General features: G+C 39.1%; 2 protein-coding genes and 1 long non-coding RNA gene across 3 annotated transcripts; 2 read left to right on the forward strand and 1 right to left on the reverse strand.

Moving 5' to 3' along the window:
* The first annotated feature begins 543 nt into the window (after window positions 1-543).
* LOC122672700 lies at window positions 544-3,029 on the forward strand. Its single transcript, XM_043870175.1, has 2 exons — window positions 544-779; window positions 1,679-3,029. Exon 2 carries the CDS (start codon window positions 2,097-2,099, stop codon window positions 2,754-2,756), a length of 660 nt encoding a protein of 219 aa, XP_043726110.1. The 5' UTR covers window positions 544-779; window positions 1,679-2,096; the 3' UTR covers window positions 2,757-3,029.
* Window positions 3,030-5,645: 2,616 nt separating this feature from the next.
* On the reverse strand, window positions 5,646-21,381 carry LOC122648779 (deSI-like protein At4g17486). The gene is made up of 4 exons (XM_043842001.1): window positions 21,208-21,381; window positions 14,707-14,968; window positions 6,538-6,605; window positions 5,646-5,953 (listed from the first exon to the last, which is right to left on the reverse strand). The coding sequence occupies exons 1-4, from the start codon at window positions 21,340-21,342 to the stop codon at window positions 5,681-5,683; spliced, it is 738 nt and encodes a 245-aa protein (XP_043697936.1). The 5' UTR covers window positions 21,343-21,381; the 3' UTR covers window positions 5,646-5,680.
* On the forward strand, window positions 21,184-21,482 carry LOC122648780. Its single transcript, XR_006331130.1, has 2 exons — window positions 21,184-21,303; window positions 21,349-21,482. It is a non-coding gene; the product is annotated as an uncharacterized LOC122648780 (long non-coding RNA).
* The last annotated feature ends 1,319 nt before the right edge of the window (window positions 21,483-22,801 follow it).

The raw sequence follows: 22,801 nt of genomic DNA on the forward strand, positions 1-22,801 counted from the left end.
ATAAAGCCCATTGGGCAAGTAAGATTAACCGATGGTGACAGAATCCGAACCAAGTACCGGTCTACCGGTTGTTGTTGGGTGTCAGCAGTTACGAAACTACCAACTCTTCTCTCTGGTAGTTGACTAGTTCCTCTTTCCTTGTCGATTAAGGCACGGGATCCGGATTCTAGATACTGCGTTTTCGATCTCCAAAGGAAAAGACCGGATGGATGGTTGAGATCTTATCTGGTAGAGAGAGTAGGAGTGGGGCCCAGGTGATGGCCCGCCCATGCTTTGACAATGAGGGGCCAGGTGTCCACATTCCATAGTCCAGATGGGGTGCAAGACCCGCAAGACACCACCCGCTCCTTGAGGAAGAAATGACCCTGACCCCTGACCCCTGACCCCTGACCCAGACCCTAACCCATCGGGGAGATAAAATGTCCTATTCTAGATACGAAATGACATAAATACCCTTCTACAGCCCTTTTGCCTCAGGCCCTCACCCTCATTTCATGGGATTGTGGTGGTCCTTTTCTTTATATCCTTTCTTCCTTCCTTGGCGTTCTCTCTCTCTCTCTCTCTCTCTCTCTCTCTGCTCGTCTCCGCACTGTTTCTCTGTCTCTCACTCTCCATCTTCCCCTCATCTTTGCGAGTGCGAGCCAAGCTAGTTCAGTAGCAGATCCTAATGCGTCACGTAACAAACCCTAAATTGTCTTTCTTTCTCTATCTATATCTATCAGTTGAACATTAAGGTAGAGAAGGTTGGGATTACTTCATCGTGTCGGCACTGCTGCCAGGTGAGTTCCCAATCTCCTGTGATTTGTTTTAGTAATTTGGTCAATGGATTGATTGATTCCTGTTCTTTCTCTGATTTTGAGTCTTTTTGGTAGTTGTTGTGTAATTCGATCTGTTAATTGGGTTGGCTTCATCATCGTTGTTGTTTCTGTATACTATTTTTTACTTGTTAGCTGATCGAATCGAACTCCAATTATATATTTCTTGATGGATCTGTGTTGGGAATTAATTTTGTAGCAGAAAATTTGCGGTTGAAATGTTGATCGGATTAGGGTTTCACATATTTTAAGCCATTCATTGATCATTCTTCACAATTCAGAGGTCCCCCGAGATGTAGAGAATTTGTTTGGGCTAGATGTTAACTATCTCGATTATAGTGTTCATTGTACGGATCGCAACACACGGGAGAACTCCAACGTACGGGGGAGGAGATTTGTTTCTCCTTCCCTATTGACTTTGCGAATTAGGGTTAGGGTGATTGAATTCCCTCTTTCTATGCGTTGTTGTTTAGAATCTAGTGCTCTCTCTACAGTTTCTGGTTCGGATTTTTCCCATTTTCGTGTTTTGATTGAGCTATCTTATAAGGGTAACCTGGCAGTTCATCTTTGCATTCTCTCAGATTCCCTGTTGCGCAAATGTTACATTTATCCCTGATCTGATATCTTATGGGCTTTGGTTGTCTGTTTATTTTTACTGAGCTTTCCATTCACTTGGTTCTGTTTCTGATTCTAGTTTGGACCCTGCCAATTGCTGTTGAGGCCTTATAAGTGGGCTAGTGCTTGGGTTTGCTATTGCACCCATGTGCACAATCTGTTTCTCTGCCTGTGCTCTTCTTGTGTCATTTTTCTAATTTCATATTTTGTAAGAGTTTAACGCTTGTGTTTCTTAATTTCCATTGCAGTAAGAGAGGCCATGTGAGCTGCTTGATCAGATTTGTGATTGTAAATTCTTCATTTTCGATCTTGTTGATTGTTCTCTCAGTTCCAAGATGGGTAAATGCCAAGGCTGTGGGAAATTGGGGAGGATGGTACCATGGGACGTGTCTGTGAATGCTTACCGTTTCACTCTTCTTCTGTCTCCTGTAGTTTCTGTCTGGGAGTGCATCGTCCGTAAGATGAGATATTCATTTAGACCTGAGTGGGTGTAGGTTGGGCTTGTTGTTCTTACATGGTATTCTCCTTACCTTAAAACTTACATATAAATTAGTTTTTTTTTTTGGTCTGAAAATTTGTTATAAGGAAATGTACACTTCTAGCTGAGTTCTTTAGAAGAGAAGTAGAGGAGACAGGATTAATTGGTTACAGAGATTTGTAGTGTTCATGGAAGATATGGCATGTGCTCAAGCTCCACCTACTGTTAGGAAGGAAAAAAAGAAGCAGGGAAAAGATGAACTGGATCGACAAAAACAGGCTGAGAAGAAAAGGAGGCGCTTGGAGAAAGCGCTGGCTACTTCTGCTGCCATCCGGTCTGAGCTAGAGAAGAAGAAACAGAAAAAGATAGAAGAACAGCAGCGCCTTGATGAAGAGGGAGCTGCAATAGCTGAGGCAGTTGCTCTGCATGTCCTTATAGGCGAAGACTCGGAAGATTCATGTAAAATCAGGCTGAAAAAGGATGAACGATTCAATCGTCGGGATCATGCATCCAATATTGGGCTATTCTTGGGTGGACGGAAGACATGCCTTTCTCATCAGGGCATTTCAAAGCATTGTCTTGGAGGATTAGGGTGGGTGCCTGATGCATATGGGCCTGGTTGCAGGTGGAGTGAGTGGGGGATTGGTGGCTGGTCATTGTCACCCAGAGTTTTTAGTAGAGATCTTCATGCATCATATTTTGGTGAGATGGGGCAAGGAACAACTGAAATGTCAGCTGGGATAATCGCGGCACAAGCAGTTTCATCGCTTCAAATTGCAGAAGATGCATGCTCAGATGCAATTGTCATAAACGGAATGCTCGAAAGTAAGTTTAAGGAGTATCAGTAATTAGGTCCTATCTCTATAAAGAGGGTTTGATCGTGGTTTCCAATAATGACTTGTATATAGTATGGTGAATGTATCGTTGTTTGTTCGACGCAGATCTTACTTCCTCTATATTGAACATCGTTTTGGTGTTTGGTTTTTGAGTATTACATATTGTTGTTTCAGACTCTCCATCCTTTTTTTGTTTTTTTTTGTAGAATGAGTCCGATAACATTGTGTATTGCCGTATATTTTAGTTTTTCAGTGGTATGATGGATGATAAGTAGCACTTCTCCATGTTTTAAGGATCTTTGGTGTTTCAAGCAGTAAAGTTAGTATCCCATTCTCCTTTTTCAAGGATTTTTGGCTCTCAACGAAATGCTCCCAAGGGCATGGTTCCATTAGGGTCTAAAATGTCAGACTCAGACTCGACAATTTTTTCCTCCTACGAATTTGACATAATGCTCCACAAATTAGTTGGGTGGTTCTGGTCCTAGGCATTAGGGTTATTTGTGTCTTTGAGCTGGATCGATCCAATTCTGAGTTTATATGTGGGTGGGAAGGATTTTCACTCCCTCGGGTCAAGCATAATTATGTTAAATTAGGCCATTGAGTCCATGGTTTTTATATGTCATAGATTGTTTAATTTTATCATAAATTATGTATGAACCTAATACATGGGTTAAAAAAATTCTCTTTGGGTTTTATTGACTAGTGTTTTGGTCTTCAGACCGATTAAAAACTAGAATTGACCAAATAATTCAGTAGTAGGTTTTTGGTTCCAACGTCCAAGGTATAGAACCGATTAGTTAAATCAATTTTGATTCTTGTTTTGATCTTTTTTTTTGGTTTTTTGATAGGTCCTACTCTATTCTTAGAGGGGGGAGGGAAGATGTGAAGTAGGAGACTTGAACCCAAGATCTCTTGGTATCTTGGTAGCAATGGGCTTCCACACTCCACATACTATCAATGCGTTAGGCAGTTGTTCACCTTGTTTTGATCTTAAAATAGCCTTATTTCTAAATTTCTTTTAGGAGCAAATTTCCCTCCACCCATAGAGGACAGTTCACACACCATCTTAGGGTTCACAAACCCTTCTTAGGATTTTGTATGTTCCAAAATACCTTCCCAATATTCTTTCCCATCCCATGGTGAATGCTATCGCGGGGCAAGAGAAGGGTCCTTTCTTAAGTCAAAGTAAAACATATTTTAAAAATTAATTTGATATTGTCTTGCCATTTTTCAAGTGATATATATAGAATTATAGAATTTATAAGAAGAAAATATATATTATATTAAAAAGACAAAAAATAAGATGACAAATTATTCAACATCTGAGGTGTCAATAAGAAAATTCTTAAAAATGTTAAATCTTTTTTTTTTTTTTTTTTTTCGGTAAAGTAAAAATGTTAAATCTTAGACGGACTGGACTGTGTGACCTAAGTTTCCACACACATCAATGTTTTTTTTTTTTTTCTCCTTTCCATGTGTCTCAAAGTCTTACGCGAGCGTTACAAAAGTCTGTGTCCAACTATGAGTTCACGCTTACATAACCCATCGTCTTGGGGAGATGAAGTCGACAATAGTCCTTCGATTATGGCTGCAAGCATTGGAGCTGTAAAGGTGTTGAAAGATTAAGGATTTTGTAGAGAGTTAAACGTGTCCTAAGATTGTTTCACAGCACACCAAGAAAGGTTTCTTCGTATCCTAACCACCTTTGGTTATCAAGATCGCCTCACTATGCTTCAATCGAGACTCAGTCTTTACTTCAAACACAGCTTCTTAAGTGACCAGCGTTTGGGTGGAAAATTAGAAGCAGATACTCTATTTAAATGTTCTTAAATGAATAAAAACAAAGCGAGAGGTTCAAGTCTTCGTCTTTCAAAGATCTTCTAACAGCGCTGTTACATATGAGCAATCACCTCATTCCCCGAGGTTGGATAGGCACTAATTAAAATATCAGTACAAGGCCCCCTTCAGGTGAAAGACCCATTAAGCACATTCTTTTTTGTTTACCTATTTTGTGCACTTCCTGGTCAAATAAAACCAGCAGATTTGCCTCTGGAAATGATACAATCTATAGATCCACATGAGCTCAGCGTCTCGAGGCACAACGGACATTCAAATTCAACCACAACCATGGTTCAGAAATCAGAATCTGATCGGTCAAATCAGCCATGACCAATCCGGCTGATTCCCATCAATTCTGCTCCATTTCCAACTGATTCGGCTGATTCAGATTGGAACCTGCATTGACTGATTCACTTCCTGATTCTGCTTTCCGAAACCTTGACCACAACTGACACAGCCAGAGAGTTAATATACTACAGGGAACCAACCCCAAGGTTTAGAACATGAAACGAACATTCCTAAGAATTCAAACAATCAAATCTTATATTTATGTATCAGCCGTCGATAACTTTACTGGCATGCCTCCCAACCCCCTACCCATTCTGGAAAAGCCAATTCAAGTTCCTTACAGTCCCCTTAATGAACAACCATGGCTATATAAATCTCTCGATCCAAAGCAACTTGGTTACATACTTATTGTTCAGATCCTAAGATTTGCAAGACAAAAGGTGATTCAATTTTTCCTCCGACAGCACCATAGAGCCACAATGAGTCACAAAGTCAGCATTTCGGAAGGAGATTTCCATGGCAGAAGGCCTCTACCAAAGCGAGGACAGATAAGGTACATGATAGCAGCGAGTGCATTGCAGTCCATTTCTCTGTTCTCTAGAGCCACTTCTCATTGCTCACAGTCCAATCATCAATCCTATTTGAGTGAAACAAAAAAGCATCAGAACATAACATAACATTGTATGATGGATGACCGCCTTAATGTATCCAATATTTTGAATGTTTCAGTTTCAACAGACATGATTTCAGTTGAAAAGAAATCAAATTTTACAGTACATTGCAGCAAATGATGCCACAAAAGCAACTTCTCAGACATCACCCCTTGAATTCTGTCGTAGATGTTCAGTCGGTTGTTGCTGCCGTCGGAGGGTGTCTTCAGCCTGGTTTTCGAGTTCAGAATCTGATGGCCTGTGGCCCACAGAAGAAACAAGGTTTCTGAACCAACTGGCTTGGAATCTGGGGGTGCCTCCATTGGAATTGCTTGGGGACTCTGGAGTGAAAGGCATGTTGGAGCCAACACCAGCAAGGAATCGGTATGCTACTTTGCTAGCAGATATAATCTCCGTCTTTGCTTGTCTGAACTGGAGCACACAGAAAACAATCACAGAGAGTTTATCAGTCAAGCTCTAGAACTCGCGACACAAGGTGGAACATGGAAAAAAAGATTTACATGACAACATTAAGGAGTTAACATGTCATCACTTGAATTTAGCCCACTCAAGATTCACGTTTACAGCCCATTCAGTCTTTCAAACTTGAATCAATCAACAATACCCTCAAATTGTTATTGATCATGTTAATTTTCTATGAACTCAAATCAGTTCCATTGTAATCCCATGACATGTCTCATCATTATAAGAACTTTAAATTCAGAAGTTGTAATCTAAGATAAAAATAACACAAAATATTACAGCTATATGTGGAAGTGCAACACTTGGTGGCAAACAGGCCTGACATGCATAAGGACAACATACAAGTCCCTCATTCTGATTATAGTTTAATCATGTGGCTTCCACAAGCGTCAAAGCCAAAGTGCAAGGATCCCCTAGCAGACAGAACAAACAGACTTGACCAGAAGAAATATCCAAGGAACAGAAAGAACTCAAGAAGAATGTCACATGCACAGAGAATTTCATCCACCAATAGAGGGAGGGAAGCATCTCACTCGTAATGCAGTGTTTCCAGCAACTTCCACAGCAGTATCACCAGCATTTGCAAACCGGTTAACCCAAGCTGTAAAGACAAAATCTATTATATAAGAACATCTATTCATGGAGTACAAGAGATTTAAACAAAATCTGAAAAGTGCCATGTTTCACTTGGGACAAGTAAAAAAAGTAGAGATTTGACAAAAAAAAGAATGTAGCAGAACTGATATTCTTCGAGTGACTGCAATGACTCATAAAAAGGTAAAATAAAAATGGAAAACCTAAAGATAGATAGGTTTCAAGGAATTGCAGTTGATAAAATTAAATATTCATGAGAAGAATATCCCTTTCCGACTAGGAAATCATTGACAGATTCCTAAAATAATCTGAAAGGGATAATCTTGTGGGCATAATTTACCAACAAATAAACAAAATTCGTATACAGGTCATGAGTCAGAGGAATTCATTTTTTTTGGGTACAAGAACTCTGTAGATGTTCCTCTGCAAGCATCTGCTGAAGCATTCCTGTTTCCAGGTTTTACTCATAAAGCCTAAGGACTTACAAAATGAAACATAAACCGATCACCAGAAACATTGATGTGCTATGTTTCTTGTACTCTAGCTTTTTTTTTTAATACCTAGTGTGTATTTGTTTGTCTATATGTCAGGTGTACTCATACTTCCAGTAAAGTTGCACTAAAGAATCTTTGTGTTCATCTATTTATTAATGTTTTTTGTCTATATGCGAGTGCATGACTGTATGTATAATTAATTAAAGGAATTTTCTTATTGACACCCTTTAAGGTGTCAAATATTTTGTAACTTACTTTTTTGCCCTTTTTTGTATAATACAACTTTTTCCCATGAGGGTAAATATTGTCATTTCACATGTGTACTCAAAAAATGTGCAAGTCAATGACAACTTTTGATAATGATATAATGACAAGTAATTTTCAAATTATTTTTGAAAACCTTTTATACCCTTAACTTAAAGGACTTTTAGGAATAAGACAAGGGGCAATTACAAGGTGTCAAGTCTAAATACAGTAATACACCTATAGAGGTGTCATTTAAACAGTCCCTCAATTAAACCCTTTGATTCGAGAGCATTCCTTAAAAGTTTAACCAAAGCTGTCATGGCAACAAGGCAAGTGATGCAGGTGCACTACCTATGACCGGCCCAAACCCGGTTGGAAATCCAGACCGAGACCTGGGTCTAATTTGGGTCTTTGGTCTAGTAGGAATTTAGGAATTTATTTTATTCAGGAGGATAATATCTTTTATTTTATTCAGTTTATTTTAGAAAGTGGAATACGTTTTCAAGGAATCTTAAGAGGTTGTTTCCTTGTTAAAGTCTTTACTTTTATTATTTATATGCTTGAAACCAACGTATTAGGCAGATTGAAAAAGAATGAATTGAGTTGTTTGGTTGAGACCTGTGTGGCTGTGCATGTGCGATCTTCTTCCCCCCCCCCCTTCTTCTTATGTGATTTTCCCTCTCCCTTGTGATTCTGAGATCCCTCCCAGATTTTTCCTTCTACCCCAACCTGCCCTCCACCAATTTGGTATCAGAGCCGAAGAGCGTCCACTTCCTCCTTTTCTTTCCTCTACGCTCTCCGTTAAGGTTTTCTTTTCTTCTTCCCTGCTAGAGTGATAGGTGTTAGCCTTACACAGCTGAGACGAAGTTCGGTAAAATACCCGCATCCTCTCTGCGATATCAACTCCCCCAGCGTTGGTTGCAACAGCACCCTACCCCTTCATCTTCCTTCTCTGCGATATCAATTCCCACAACCATCCTCCTTCCCCCCACTGTGACTATTCCCCCCCCCCCTTTCTAGGGCTCCACTTCAATTCCCACTGAGCTCACCTGCCTTTCAATTCCACAGAAACCCTCACCCCTGCGGTTACCACAGCAACCCCAACCGCCCTTCGATTCCACACAAACACCCTACTGCCCTCCCTTTATTTTTTCCAGCACTTTGATCGCTTTCCCCCCTCCCGCTTCAGGGTTCCGCTAGCAGCAACCAAAAAATAAGGAAGAAGAGAGAGAGAGAGAGAGGATAAAAAAAAAAAAAAACAAACCTGGTTTGGAAGCTCTCATTGCAAGTCAACTCCCAATGGTCAGCGTCAGAATCAAACCCTTCCTTCCTCACAACCCTTCTCTAGCTGGTTTCGTCCTTCAAGTAGAAGACTCCAAGCCAAGACAGTAACCCCGGCTGGTTTCTCTGGCCGAGTAGAGCACAATACCTACTCTCCCCCCCCCCCCCCCTTGAATCACAATAAGTCCCTTTAAAATCCTTCACTTTCCAGAATTAACCCCCCCTTCTCGCATCTTCTGTTCTGTTCCCTATTCATTTTGCTTGTAAGTTCAAAATTTTTTTCTTTTATTTCCCATAGTACCCCTGCCCCCATCATTTTATTCCTTCAAATTATTATTTTCCTGTCCTTCCAAGTATATCCCTCCCATCATTTTTTTAAGGGAACAGCCAGGAGACCTGAACTCGAGACCTCCTGATGAGCATGGGCATGAAGCGCACCACAGCTCACCAACTGCGCTAGGCAGCTTTTGTTTATATCCATCATAAGTAGCATTCCCCTTGCTGAATTTGTTTTTGTTATTAGCTTTCTCTTTGTTATTTAAGATTCTGTCATTGCTATCATAAATTTCAATTTATTTACGGGTTATGCCACTAACTCCTTGATGTTGAGTATCCTCTTATTTGTATGGGTCCATAGCAATTCCAAATACATACATGGCCATGGATTCCTTTGTGTTTAGGTTTAAAGTTCACTTGCCCAATGGAAAGCTTGCTAATTTGTTTATTGATGAAAGGCAAAGCGGCAATTTCAGCTCGCGATCTATGGTAGAGATGCTATCAAAGACTGACCATATCATTATTCAATCTGAAGATTATGTATTCGTCGAATTTTCCGTTTCAGTATTGTGACAGCGCATATTGTGAAGTGTTTGATTCTCCTCGGCGCATAATTAAATTGGGTTGAGAATGATTAGAAGAACGAAAAAGGCATCGTTGATCGTGACAGAAACTTGTGCACCCTACAGCCTTTTCACATGCGCCAAACATCCACTCTTCATGGGTTAGTTGATGAAGTTTGCTCAATGCCGAGAAAGGCAGCACCAGTGACGCAGACACAACAAGAACAACTGATAATGGCAATAGAAGGCAAGAAGATTGAGGAGCAAGTAATGACAGAAGCTAGTGAAGTGAATGTCATTCCCTGCCATGAATTCGATCTTCCCTACAATTTTCCAGCCATGGATGTAACCCCAAATCTTCATATTTTGTATTTCTTCAAGTTGCAAACAAGTAAGCAATAGCCCCCGCTCGTGAGCTTTTATTTCTTCCGTTCTACACAGGGTGAATTGATGCAGGTGCACTACCTAGGACCAACCCAAACCTGTTTGGGAACCCAAACCAAGAACCGAGTCCAATTTGGGTCTAGTAGGATTTTATTTTATTCAAGAGGATAATATCTTTTATATTAGAAAGTGGGATACATCGGCAAGGAATCTTAGAGGATTGTTTCCTTGTTAAAGTTGTTTTTTTCCTTATATATATGCTTGAAACCAACATATTGGGCTGATTGAAAAAGAATGACTTGAGTTGTTTGGTTGAGGCCTATGTGGCTGCGCGTGTGCGGTCTTCTCTCTTCTCCCCCCTCCCTCTCCTTCCTCTTACGTGAATTTGTTAGAAGTCATGTAATAGGGGTAGTTTAGGAACTAGTTATATTACTAGTTGCCTTACTATGTAATTCTGTTTTTTCTTCTTTATTTCCCTTTTACCTCCCTAAGGAGGTGGATGTAATTCTCTATTAGTTATGATTGAATGAATATAGGATGTATGGAGAAGTCTCTCCATCATATCAATTACAACCAAATATTCTCTTCTCTCTTCTCTTGCTATCTTCTTCCTCCAACTTCTTCTCTTCTCTCTTCTCTTGCTATCTTGCTATCTAGTTATGATATTTTAGTTTTCTCCAAAACCATGGAAGAACACAAAAATCATTTATTGATAATTGTTGATATATTCCAAAAACATGGAATAATTCTTAGTCCAAAAAAGATTGAAGTAGAACAAACTTTGATCGAATTTCTTGGATTAGTTCTAAACCAGAATGGAATCCAATTACAAAATCATATTCTCCTAAAAATCAAAGATTTCCCCGAAGAAATTCAAGATAAAAAACAATTGCAAAGTTTCTTAGGAATCTTAAATTATGGCTGAAATTTTATCAAGCCTTTCCAAAAAAGAAAAGCCTTTACAGAAAAAATTGAAAAACAATCAACCGTTCATATGGACTACATCAGATACTCGTTTAGTTAGGACTATCAAATCCGACATTACGGATTTACCACCAGTATATTTTCCCAAATCCAGAGATTATACGATTCTGGAAACTGATGCTTCCAATGAACATTGGGGAGCAGTTTTAAAATGTAAACCTCATAAAAATCCTAAACAAGAAGAAGTCTGCAGATACAATTCCGGGAAATTTAAGCCAAATGAAATAAAATATATTATTTATGAAAAAGAATTATTAGCCATAAAAAATGACCTTAAAAGATTTAAAATATATTTAGGCTCTGAAAAAATTTTAATTCGCATAGATAATCAGGCAGTAAAAGATTTTTTAAAGGCAAAAAAGCGTGAAGAAAACCCACGAAGAGTAAATTGGTACAACTATATTTGTCAGTTTCCTTTTGAAATTGAGTTTATCAAAGGTACTAATAATACTCTTGCTGATTTTCTTAGCAGGGAATCTGGTTATGGCAAGCACGCCTCCACCAGACAAGGGGAAGGACAAAGGAAAACAACCCTGGATCCAGCCCAAAAGTATCAGAGCAGGCTCAAGGTTTGAGAGACGTGTTCAGTCCCTGTTTTCATTCTTTCTCTTCTCTTTGAAATCCTTTGTCTAAGGATTCCAAAGAGGAGATTTTTGTGTACAGCTTTGCTTAAAGAGTATGGAATAGGCTTATTTTAGCCTCTTTTGATGATTGAAGGATATACCTGAGCTATTTTGAAGCTCTCTTGATAGTTTGGATCTCATACAAAGGCTGCTACAAGTTCCGCCAAGTTCAAGTTCAGGTTGCAGCTGCTACTCTTCTCGGATTCCTTTTGTGTCTTGGTCTGGCTTATTTGGATCGCCCAAGGACACTTATGAGAGTTGTTATGATCTCCCTTGCTGATTGTAGAAGCCATATGAGCAGATAGAGTTCATGAGTGGGATCCTCAGTTCTGCCCAGGTAAACCCGAGAGTGTTTACTTCTTTTTTCTTGCTTCAAGCTGCAGTTTGATGCTCCCTTGGTTGAGGGATGTGTATGGCTGTATGCATAGCCTTTGTGAGGCTGTTTTACTTGTTTGAAGTTATTACTACACCTTGCAAGCCTTTGAGAAGCCTCTTCTTAGGGACTGCCTGCTGGACTGCTGTTATTATGCACTAGAAGTGCTTGATTTAAGTCCTCTTAGAGATTTGCTGCTAGGACTGCTTCGGCAGTGTGCTATCCTAGACTGCTTATTGGATTTTTCTTGCTTGTTTGGGTTGAGTGTGTACTCCCCACTTGTCTTTGGTGTTCTTGTTTATTGTCTTTGGTAAAGAATGGCTGCTTTAGATGCATCTGTGCTTGGTACTACTGATTCACAGTCCCCTACTGTTGTCTCTCAGTTGGCTTATGAGAGTACCCACCAACAAATTTCTTTTGTGAAGCTTGATGGTACTAATTACCTAGATTGGTCACATTCTGTGAGACTTTCTCTTAGGAGTAAGGGAAAACTTGGATATATCACAGGTGCTATCAAGGCTCCCACAGCTGGTTCACCTACTTTTGATAAATGGGAGACTGAAAATTCTACAGTTATGACATGGTTGATCTTCTCCATGAAGCCCGAGATTGGGAGAAGGTTTATAAGGAAGGAAACAGCCAAAGCTATTTGGGATAGTGTCTCTGTGGCCTTTGACAGAGTAAGTGACACTGCCAAGGTCTATCAACTCCATCAAAGAATCCACTCATTGAAACAGGGTGACAGCACTATTTCTGAGTACTACAGTGCATTCCTTAGTCTTGTGGAAGAGTATGATCACTACAGAGACCTTCATTTGACCAACCCAGAGGATGAAGCCAAGGTGTATCTGACTCTTGAAAAGGAGCGTGTCTTCTCTTTGCTTGGTGGTCTGAACTCTGACTATGAGCCAGTTAGACTCCAGCTGTTAGGCCGGTCCCCCTTCCCTCTCTTAGTGAAGTCTGTAGTTACTTACAGAGTGAAGAGACCAGGCGACTTACTATGGCACCACCACCAACATCATTTGAGAGGTCAGCCCTCAATTCTAGTTCTGTTCGAGACACCCGTGGAGGTGGTAAAGGCCTAGGGCCTAACCGTGAGGAAGCTAGTACTGTGGAGACAGTTGGTGCCAGTGGAATTGGGCGAGACAGATTTATATGTGATCATTGTGGACGCACTGGACACACCAAGGATAGGTGTTGGTCTCTCCATGGTCGTCCTCCTGGTATGCATGGTCGTGGTGGCCATAGAGGGGGAGCTCGAGCTCATTCCATGTTAGAAGTCATCTAATAGGGGTAGTTTAGGAACTAGTTATATTACTAGTTGCCTTATTATGTAATTCGGTTTTTTCTTCTTTATTTCCCTTTTACATCCCAGGGAGGTGGATGTAATTCTCTATTAGTTATGATTGAATGAATATAAGGTGTATGGAGAAGTCTCTCCATCATATCGATTACAACCAAATATTCTCTTCTCTCTTCTCTCTTCTCTCTTCTCTTGCTATCTTCTTCCTTCTCTCTTCTTACCTCCTAAACCTAAAATCTAACTGAATTCCCCTCTCCCTTGGTGGACGGCTGGTTAGGGAAGAAGGGGAAATCTGAGGGATCTCAGAATCGCAAGGGAGAGGGGAAATCACATAAGAAGAATGGGGGGGGGGGGAGAAGAGAACAAGACCACACACACAGCCACATAGGCCTCAACCAAACAACTCAATTTATTCTTTTTCAACCTGCCCAATATGTTGGTTACAATCATATAAATAAGAAAACTAAGACTTTAACAAGGAAACAACCTCCTAAGATTTCTTGCAAATGTATCCCACTTTCTAACATAAACTGAATAAAATTAAATAAAAGATATTATCCTCCTGAATAAAATAAATTCCTAAAACCATACTAGACCAAAGATCCAAATTGGAACTTGTGCTCGGTCTGGGTTCCCAAACGGGTTTGGATCAGTCCAAGGTAGTGCACTGGCATCCGCAAGCACCATATTTCAAGTAGAATTGACATGTTCCAGGCATGTTTCCATAGTCCTAGTATGTCTCTTTCATCTTCTGGGCCTAGGACCTAGAAATGTAAAGCAACTGGTCGCTTTGGCATCAAAGCCTGTCTTGTCGCTTTACAGTGCCTTGGCAACAATTTCTTAACTTACCAATAACCATTCAACCCATCCTAGTCAACAAAAATATTTCATCTGAATATACCATAGACCATAGGAACACAGGTCCTCTCCTTGACATGCCCAATCAACTCATTAATAACCAATTAAAATAAAATGGCTCAATATGATCCCTCATGTAAGCCTATTCTGCTACTGTAGTATCTGTCCCAATTTTTCTAACACTCCATTATATATGTCCTTAACAAAGTCAAATGACCTCAGAAGCAACCCATAATCTGCTTTTTGTGTCACATAAGGATCATGAGATTTTTTTTTTGTCTGAAACCTTTTCCATCTATTACCAGTATGAAAAGAAAACCACAGCAGTCATTCTCCCAGGATAAAAGTCAGTGCCAACATCATTTCCATCTTTTAGTCTGTGCATATTCACTTAAAGTGCCATAACATGGCTTATAAGCTTCAACCTATGGTAATTGGTTCTCAATCTTTTTTTTTTTCCCTATTGTGACAACTGTTTAGATAAAACGCACCATCTTTTCTTCAGAAAAAGATGTGAATCAGATAGACAATCAATGGATAACTTACTATGGTCACTAGCAAACCTAAATGACAGAAACTGACCATATAACCTTGATTGCATATGCAGTTAATGTTTTCCCAAGCAAGACCCACAGATAACTTTTAAAAATAAAAAAATAAAAAAAAAAAAACAAACAAACAAACAAACAAACAAACAAAACAAAACAAAACAAGAAGTATTACCTGGAAGTTTTGGCACACCAATCCTTTCACAGAACTCATCACAAAAGTGATTGCAGTTTTTCGATAATAGATCATATGAGTTTCCAGGCCACTCTCTGCTAAGTTCCCGCAGAATCTGGTTTACCTTGAAGATGGGAAAGTTTGTCTTCCCAAGGACAATGCATTCACGATATGTATACATTGGATTTTTACCATGAGGCCAACTAAAAACTCCTGTGCCATGGTCACAAAACCCAAATGACCATTCCTCATCTCCGTAAACCTGCATATGGAGTTTATTATTTAATAGAGAACCTTTACAAAATGTCATGTATCCATGCAGAGAAATATCGAATTCAAATTTCAAGGAATATACATTAATGATAAGGAAATGGTGTTTTATTCAGAAACAATGAAGGAAATAAATAAGGCAAATGAGCAAGAAGAATTCCTATGTACATGCATATATGTGCCATCTGAAATTTTAAAAATGGGATCAACATCAAAAAGATAAATGATGCAGTTATGTGCAGAAATTAGGACTTGTCTTTTTTGTAAATTTCTTTTATTATTTATCTTTTGGTAGAGTCGTAGACAGAGTTAGAGTAGATTTTTTGTTTTACTTTGAGTTCAAGATAGAGTCAAAACTCTATTTCAGTTTCAAAATAGGAACAGGATTTTGTTTTTGTTTAATTCTATAAAAAAGCCTGTACTCCCATGATTGGGATTAGAGTTTTTTGAATGAAAATTTATTTTGGGTTGAAAGCAATGGTTGCCGTGAACTGCGCCTATCTCTCTTGTCTTCAATTCTTCTTCTCTTTCCTTCACTTGAATCAGTCCGGTTCTTCTACCAGGTTTGATCTCCATACTATTTCTTATATTTCTTCTTCTTCCACTTCTTTAGTTTCAGTTTTCTTTGAAACTACGCTGTTCTCTGTTTCTGGGCGGTACTTGTAGTCCCAACTGTCGAGTTCGATCTTCACCATAACTGAACAGTTTGGTATGAGATTTTGGTTGAGGGTAGGGTTTTCATATGCGATTCAAACCTCAAGATATCATACCGGACAGATCCTTCTGTTGTGAGTTACAGAGTTGAAAACTATTGTTGGTTCTGGTTTACCGCCAGTTCTAACTTCAGAGATTTTTTTAATTTATTTCTGGTCACTATTCTGGTTTGTGATCTGGTGGTTTTCAGAGATCTGGATCTGTGAGGTGGTCCCTTCTAAAATTTTGAATCCATCAGTGTTCATATGAGGGAGTGGGCTGTGCCAAATTAACTGCAAGTTCTACCGTCCTTGCTGTTTGTCGAGAGCTAGAAAAAGGCACTGTTCATTCAAATTACAGAACAGCCCCTCCTTTCTAAAAGTTGCTTTTATTAGGTCCCTCTTTTAAGTTATCTTTCAAATTTACCCTCTGTCTAAAAACTTATTCCAGCTTAGATCTATTTGTCTTATCTTCCAAAAAAGAACTTCCAATGTTCACATTGTAACAGAGTATAGATGAAGAAAACCAGAACCGAGAATGGAGGAAGAAGAGAGAAAGAGAAGAAGATGATGAAGAGGAGAGAACTGTTGAATATGACAGTCTCCCTCACCTTGCTTATATTTATAATAGAAGGTTACATAGGAGAAAGCAGTCCTAATCAAATTAGGACTCCACATTACAAAAATAGAATCTAAAGAAAATAGAACTAGGACTTGACATAATTAGAAACTAGGACTAGGAAAATAGAGGATACACACATAGTTGTCATGGCGACTAGGCAACCTAAGGCGTTGGAGAGGGTCCAAAGGCAAGGCGACAACAATCTGGCGTTCAAGGCGTCCAAGGCGGGTGCCTGGACGCCTAGGTGACGACTAGGCAACGCCTTGACAACTATGGATACACATATCAGCCAAATCACTGTTCACATGAACAGTACTTCAGCACACATTTTTTGCATAGTTGTCAAGGCGTCGCCTAGGCATCCAGGCAGATCTGTAGGGGCCTAGGCGACTGCCGCCATAGTGTAGGGTGTCTTGTACTGGCTTAATTTGTATCGGACCAGGTTCTGGCACTTATTTATGCCAAATATCATTTAAGCAAATGTTTTTTTATTTGTATCTCATTTACTTAAGATATTATTCATAAATAAGCAAATACCCACTATTTGAATCCAATAAAAATAGTTAGTTAAAAATAAATTCCAAAAGGATAAAAAGTCAACCCCTCAATTCAAGAACAAAAATTGGATTTTTGGCGGTAGGTGAAATTTTCAACTTTCTAATGCTAAGTTTTTTCTCAAATCTAATAATTCCATAAATCAGATTTGTCATTGCTCCTTTTGAATTGGGTTTTGAGTTTCAATTGAATTACAACATTGCCATCACTTCTTGTACTTGGGTTATAATTGTCTGTGTGGGTCCACAAGCAAGGGATCCAAAATGGGTTTCGAAACCCCAGATCCACATCAATAAGAGTTAGGTAAATGAAACGAAAACATGAACCAAGCATCTTGTATGTTGAAAATGAATAAGGCAGAAGGCTTTAACTAGGGCAAGAAGAATTGAGTATAGCATGGCAAAGATGGAAAAATGCACTCTAAATATGCTTTCTTTAATAGAAAAAATATATATTAATGAATCATGAAAAAGCATTACAGCCCCATATGAGAGCACGACAACAGCCATCTATACTTGAAGGTGATGTAGATAAGTCACTTCGGGCTTATTTTAGAGGAAACAAGCTTTGGGTTGGGTCATATATGTATTGGGACTTTGATCCCATGGGTTTATTTTGTAATTGGTCAATTTAATGAGCCTAAAATAGGGGTAAAGTAGGAGAACGGGATTTGTTTCATTATTTTAGTTAGAGTCCTATTTTGAGTCTGTTTTCTTTATTATTTCACTTTCTTAGTCAATTTAGGTTACCTTATTAATTAATGATAGGGTTAGGCTAATGTAGTCCTAGATAGGTAGGAGACCTACTAGGAGCCAGACAACAGGATCAATCACAAAAGGGGTTGCTGGTTCGAATGGACAGCACTAGGATTTAGGTTAATTCTAGGGTTTAGGATGGGAATTTGGGAATGGGTCTTATATGGCTTTAATATGCAGGTCTAGGGGGTTATTATGGGATAAAAATAATTGGATTTGGTTAAGTTTGAAAAATCTGCAGAATTAGGGTTAGGGTTTCGGGTTTTAGGAATTAGGAAATAGGCTGAATTTAGGGTTTCAAATGGGAATTTAGGGCAGGGTTTTGGATAGAGTATAGGTAGGGCAGTGAGGGTACTGTGGTTGAAATTTGATGATAAACTAATGGGAAAATTGATCTGAATTGGGAAATTAGGGTTTAATGGAGATAGGATTAATGGAGGTCAATTGGAGAATGATTAGGGTAGACTGTAAGGAATTAGGAGAAGAAGATAGTTGCAGAAAATTAAATAACTCATTGGTTTTGAAGATCAACAGCAGTAGGAGCTTGAGAATTGATTGAAGAGGACCTCCCGATCATAAGTAGATGCAAGGAGTCGTAAGAGTCCACCCACCCTTTCCACCTTGATAAACCCACAAGGATGCAACACTCTCAAGGAGCAACAACAGCAACAAAGGCAGCAAGCATAAAGCTGAGTTTTTATTAATCAAAATTCGTGTTCAATGCTGGCCTCCCTTACAAACTTATATAGAAGACTCAAAAATAGACTTAGACACTAAAAAGAAAAGGCCTAACCTTATCCCTAACCTATTAGGTAACTTAAACTGACTAGGAAACTAGAATACTAAAAGAAATAGACTCAAAACATGGCTGGACTTATAGAGTCCTAATCCAACCCAACTTACATCACATGACCACTTAAGTTGTCACATGAACACTTAACCAAGTCACATGATCACTTAAATTGAACCAATTGGATGCAACCAATTTGAACCGGTTCAATTTAAAAAACATAAAAATAAACTAAGTATTGGGCTAATCCCGTATGCAACCTATATACCCCTAGTTTAGGCTCATTAAAGTGGCATATTACATAGAAAACCCTTGGGATCAAAGGCCCAACATATATATATCCCAACCCTAGACTTATTCCTAATAAAAGAAGCCCAGTTTGGTGATAATTCTGCATCATAGACCTTTCCTTTTTAGCATCTATGTTTATTTTTGAGTTTTCTATATAAGTTTGTAAGGGAGGCCAGCATTGTACACGAATTTGATTAATGAAATATTAGCTTTAGCCTTTGTGAAACCCTGAGATAAGTTGGGTGAGATGCCCAGGCTGAGATAGCCATTCCCTTCCCCCATTCCCCTCCATCTATTATTGAATCCAAACCCTAATTTTGTTCAAATCGAGTTCAAGAGTGCTACAAGCTTTTGGGATTTCTTTCAACTGATTGTCACATCGATTTCGTGAAGATTACCACATCAAGATCATTGCTGCTTCAACAGGTTATTACTTGGTGGGATTATTTCTTTTGGTTATCTTTTGAGATATCATCATTCTCCTCCAACCACTGTGTCTCTTGGTTATCTTTTGAGATCCCATTGTACTCTTTGGGATCCCATTGCTCTCTTTCTTGTTCTTTGGAATTTTTTTACCATTTGAGTTCCCATTGTTCTCTTGGTTTCCTCATATAATTTCTTGTTTATTGGAGGGTTTTCTATTTGATCCTGCCTAGGATTAGACCTATTTAGGTTCTAGTCTTACATTAGAAGGATAAAAAGAATTCATAAATTTTTGGGTACGTTTTCTATGGTCTGTCCAATCTATAGGATATCTCGAGACTTCAAAAAAATGCTGTCATGTGGCACGTCAGATAGGGCTGAAATATTGTGGAACAGGTAGCCCCAAGGTCCCCTGATCTCATATCAAGTTGCAGCAAAAATGGTGATTGCCAAGTGGCAGAATACATACCTCAGGCCAAGAGAACCACCAAGAATAAGTACAATTACAATATTCTCTAGTCAGGAGACAGTCTGTACACATCACCGCTACTTAGGAACTCCGAAGAAATGCTCATACAAAAGTTCCAAAAGAATATAAACAGAGACAACCATATCGGGAAACAAAATGAAAACCCAAAGCTAGGGACAAGTACAAATCGAGCCAAAGTTGCAAAGTGGGGGGCTGGGTTCAATTTGAGGACCACACGGGTGTATCCCAGAGAATGGGACCCCATGGGATCATAGGCCAACAAAAATCTCTCTGAAGTTTATTTCCACAACTCACTTTGTGAATTCACATGACTATAATTTAAGGCTTTATTTTAAAGGAATCGACACTAACAATCTCCAAAACTAATAAGATTTGGGACATCTATGGCCAACATACTAGCAAGATACTTCTGTGATAGCATTAATCGATTTTGGAGTTCAAGTTGAAGTCATTTCTCATGAAATGTCTATATTAAGGTTACTTGAGCCTTATTTTTGCATTCTTTAATGAATAATATTTCTGAGTTGCTGTTGGTTTGAGACTTGGTTCAAACTTGCTGAAGAGTTAGGGTGCTGAGAAGCCTAGAGTGCATCTGAACTTAATCTAATAAGCAAGTTTGATTATTGTTCTTTCTTTCCAGCCTTTTTTCCTCTCTTTTTCCATTATTTTCATTTTTGTTCTAAAAAGAAAATCCTTATCCAACAACAAGGCCTGTACAATTTACCCTTTTTCCCATGATCCTGCTTCAGCAACCCAAAATTTTAGATTCTATATAATGCCTATACAAGATGCAAAGATCTGTTTAGTCTGCCTTAGCTGACCACCAAGAGGAAGAAGATGGAATTGGGAGAAAAAAAAGTATTGTGCAGGGTGTCCAGATATAAATTGTTTGTGAAACATAATTTCAGGAAACTGAATTTGATAATTTACCAGAGTGAAATATTCTCTACGGCTTTCAGAAAAACCCATCCTTAAAAGCCAGGAAGCAAGCAGCAAGATATAACCACAATAAGAATACCTGATGCTTTGGCTTTTCTAGATCTTGAAAATTTTGAAATAAGTTCAAATAAGAGTCAAAGGACTAAAAGGGAGGTCCAATTATACAATGAGAAAGTACTGTGAAATTTTGATGTTACATGTAAGAGGTGTAGCTTTAATGAGTGGAAGAAAGTAGTGAATGCTAGTTTCCCTGGTTAACAGACGAGATGAGGAAAGTGTGGATAGTCTTCTTAAGTTATTAATCTCAGACGCACACGGGCTGTTTTTTTTTTAATATTCGTTACAGCATGCCTATTCATTAATCTCAGGACTAAATTTCGAGATAATTATTCGAGTCTCCAATGGTTTTTCATAAAACGACCACTTCCAGAATCTACAAATCCTTCCATGATCTTATAATCATAAAGAAGATTTCACAAAGTGGTCAGGGAAAAAAAAAAACTGTTCAAAAACAACAAATCATAGAAGATAGAATCAGTTGACAGGAAACAATATTGGAACAATTGTAAGTAAACTCATGATAAACACTAGAACCGAACAAGTTCCCCATAAAAAAGACCAAGATTAGGATCCAACCTAGCACACATTCTAGAAATAATAAAAAAAGAACTGACCTGAACTGCGCTATGGAAGATGCCTCCCAAACCTATACCGTCCTTGAAGATCTTGTTGATCTGCATTATGGTGTTGTTGGTCTTTTCAGAACCACTGTTGGTCACATCGTAAACATGAAGGATCACATCCGTCATCTTCAGAGCCTTTCTCTCTCTATCTCGCTCTGAGATTTAATCTTGAAACCCTAAAAGCTTCAAAGTGTCCCCTCACCTCTGTATTACTTGATACATGGCATCTTTTGTATTATACGATACAAATCACTTCAAACTCCAACGAACACCGACACCACCATCAATATCGATGTAAGGAAAAGGAAAGGCGCCACCTCCACGGCTCCACCACCACTACCACCACCGTGCCCACTCCTCTTTACCCTCCTTCTCTCTCTCTCTCTCTCTCTCTCTGCTCATGTTCTCATTTAGCTTTGATTGCTCCCAATAAGTGATAATCACATTCTCATTTCGACACAATGGAGAACGCCACCCGGTCGCGCAGCGTACGCAGCCCCTGCGTCCAGACAGAGGGCTGATCGAAATGACTACCGTACCCCTAATCATTTCTATCTTTCCAGAGGGGTGCGGTAGTCATTACGATCCTCCTACCTGTGTCTGGCGCAGGGGCGGCGTTTTTTCTCCCAAATTTATTTGATTTTTTAAATTCTTCACATTGCAGAATTCTGGTTACGGACTTTGGACCGGGTGGATGATATACGGGCGTGGAAGTCGGGTCTTGCAAGTTATAGGAACACGTTTCAGAAAATGCCCTTGGCTTCGTATAGATATTACGAAAATGGCATCGTCTAAAACCATCCTATGATTCCTGTTGCGCACTAACTCCGTAATTTGACTGGGAGAGAAAAGAAAGAAAACCCACGCGGAGCTCGCCCGCGGGCGGGCTACGCACGTATCATCATTAATAACCGAAGCGCCGACAGATTTAAAAAGGGAATGTTAAAGTTAGTATCAGATGACGATAATGCCCATTACCCTTTTTACTTTTTTCTTTTTTGGTAAGCCATTATCCATGACCATCATCATTGTTACTTACAGCAATTAATAAAGGTACTTTATAAACCTATCTGTCATGAACATCACAGTAACCTCGTTAATATCACAGTGGAGGTTGTGAACGAGTCATGATCCGAGCGGGGATAAGGCGGTATTTTTTGTCTTACTTGTGTTTGAGACGCACCACAATATCGATCAGGTGGAAGTAGAGGATTTCGATTCGGTTGTGAACAGAGTCTTAGTAAGTCACAATTTTGTGACACATGACACTATGGTACGAGAGTTGGGCCATTGTTACCAAAACCACCATCTTAAACCTTTATGGCAAAAGATTTTTGGTTGGGTCAAACATGATTCCTTCCTGGGTATACTTATATATGCAATGTGAAGGTGGAAGGATAATGTGATGATTATGATACTTGAATACATAGATTAAAAAAATCAGAATCAAATCGGCCGAATTGGCTGATTCAGATCAAGATCGGGCCTAATGGTGAGTATGACAATTGTATGAATGGATTCAAAAATGGGTATCAGATTGGCCAATCCCGACCAATTTGAATTGGTTGATCTGTATCCAATATCT

Source organism: Telopea speciosissima, chromosome 1 (genome assembly GCF_018873765.1).
Source record: "Telopea speciosissima isolate NSW1024214 ecotype Mountain lineage chromosome 1, Tspe_v1, whole genome shotgun sequence".
Lineage (NCBI taxonomy): Eukaryota > Viridiplantae > Streptophyta > Magnoliopsida > Proteales > Proteaceae > Telopea > Telopea speciosissima.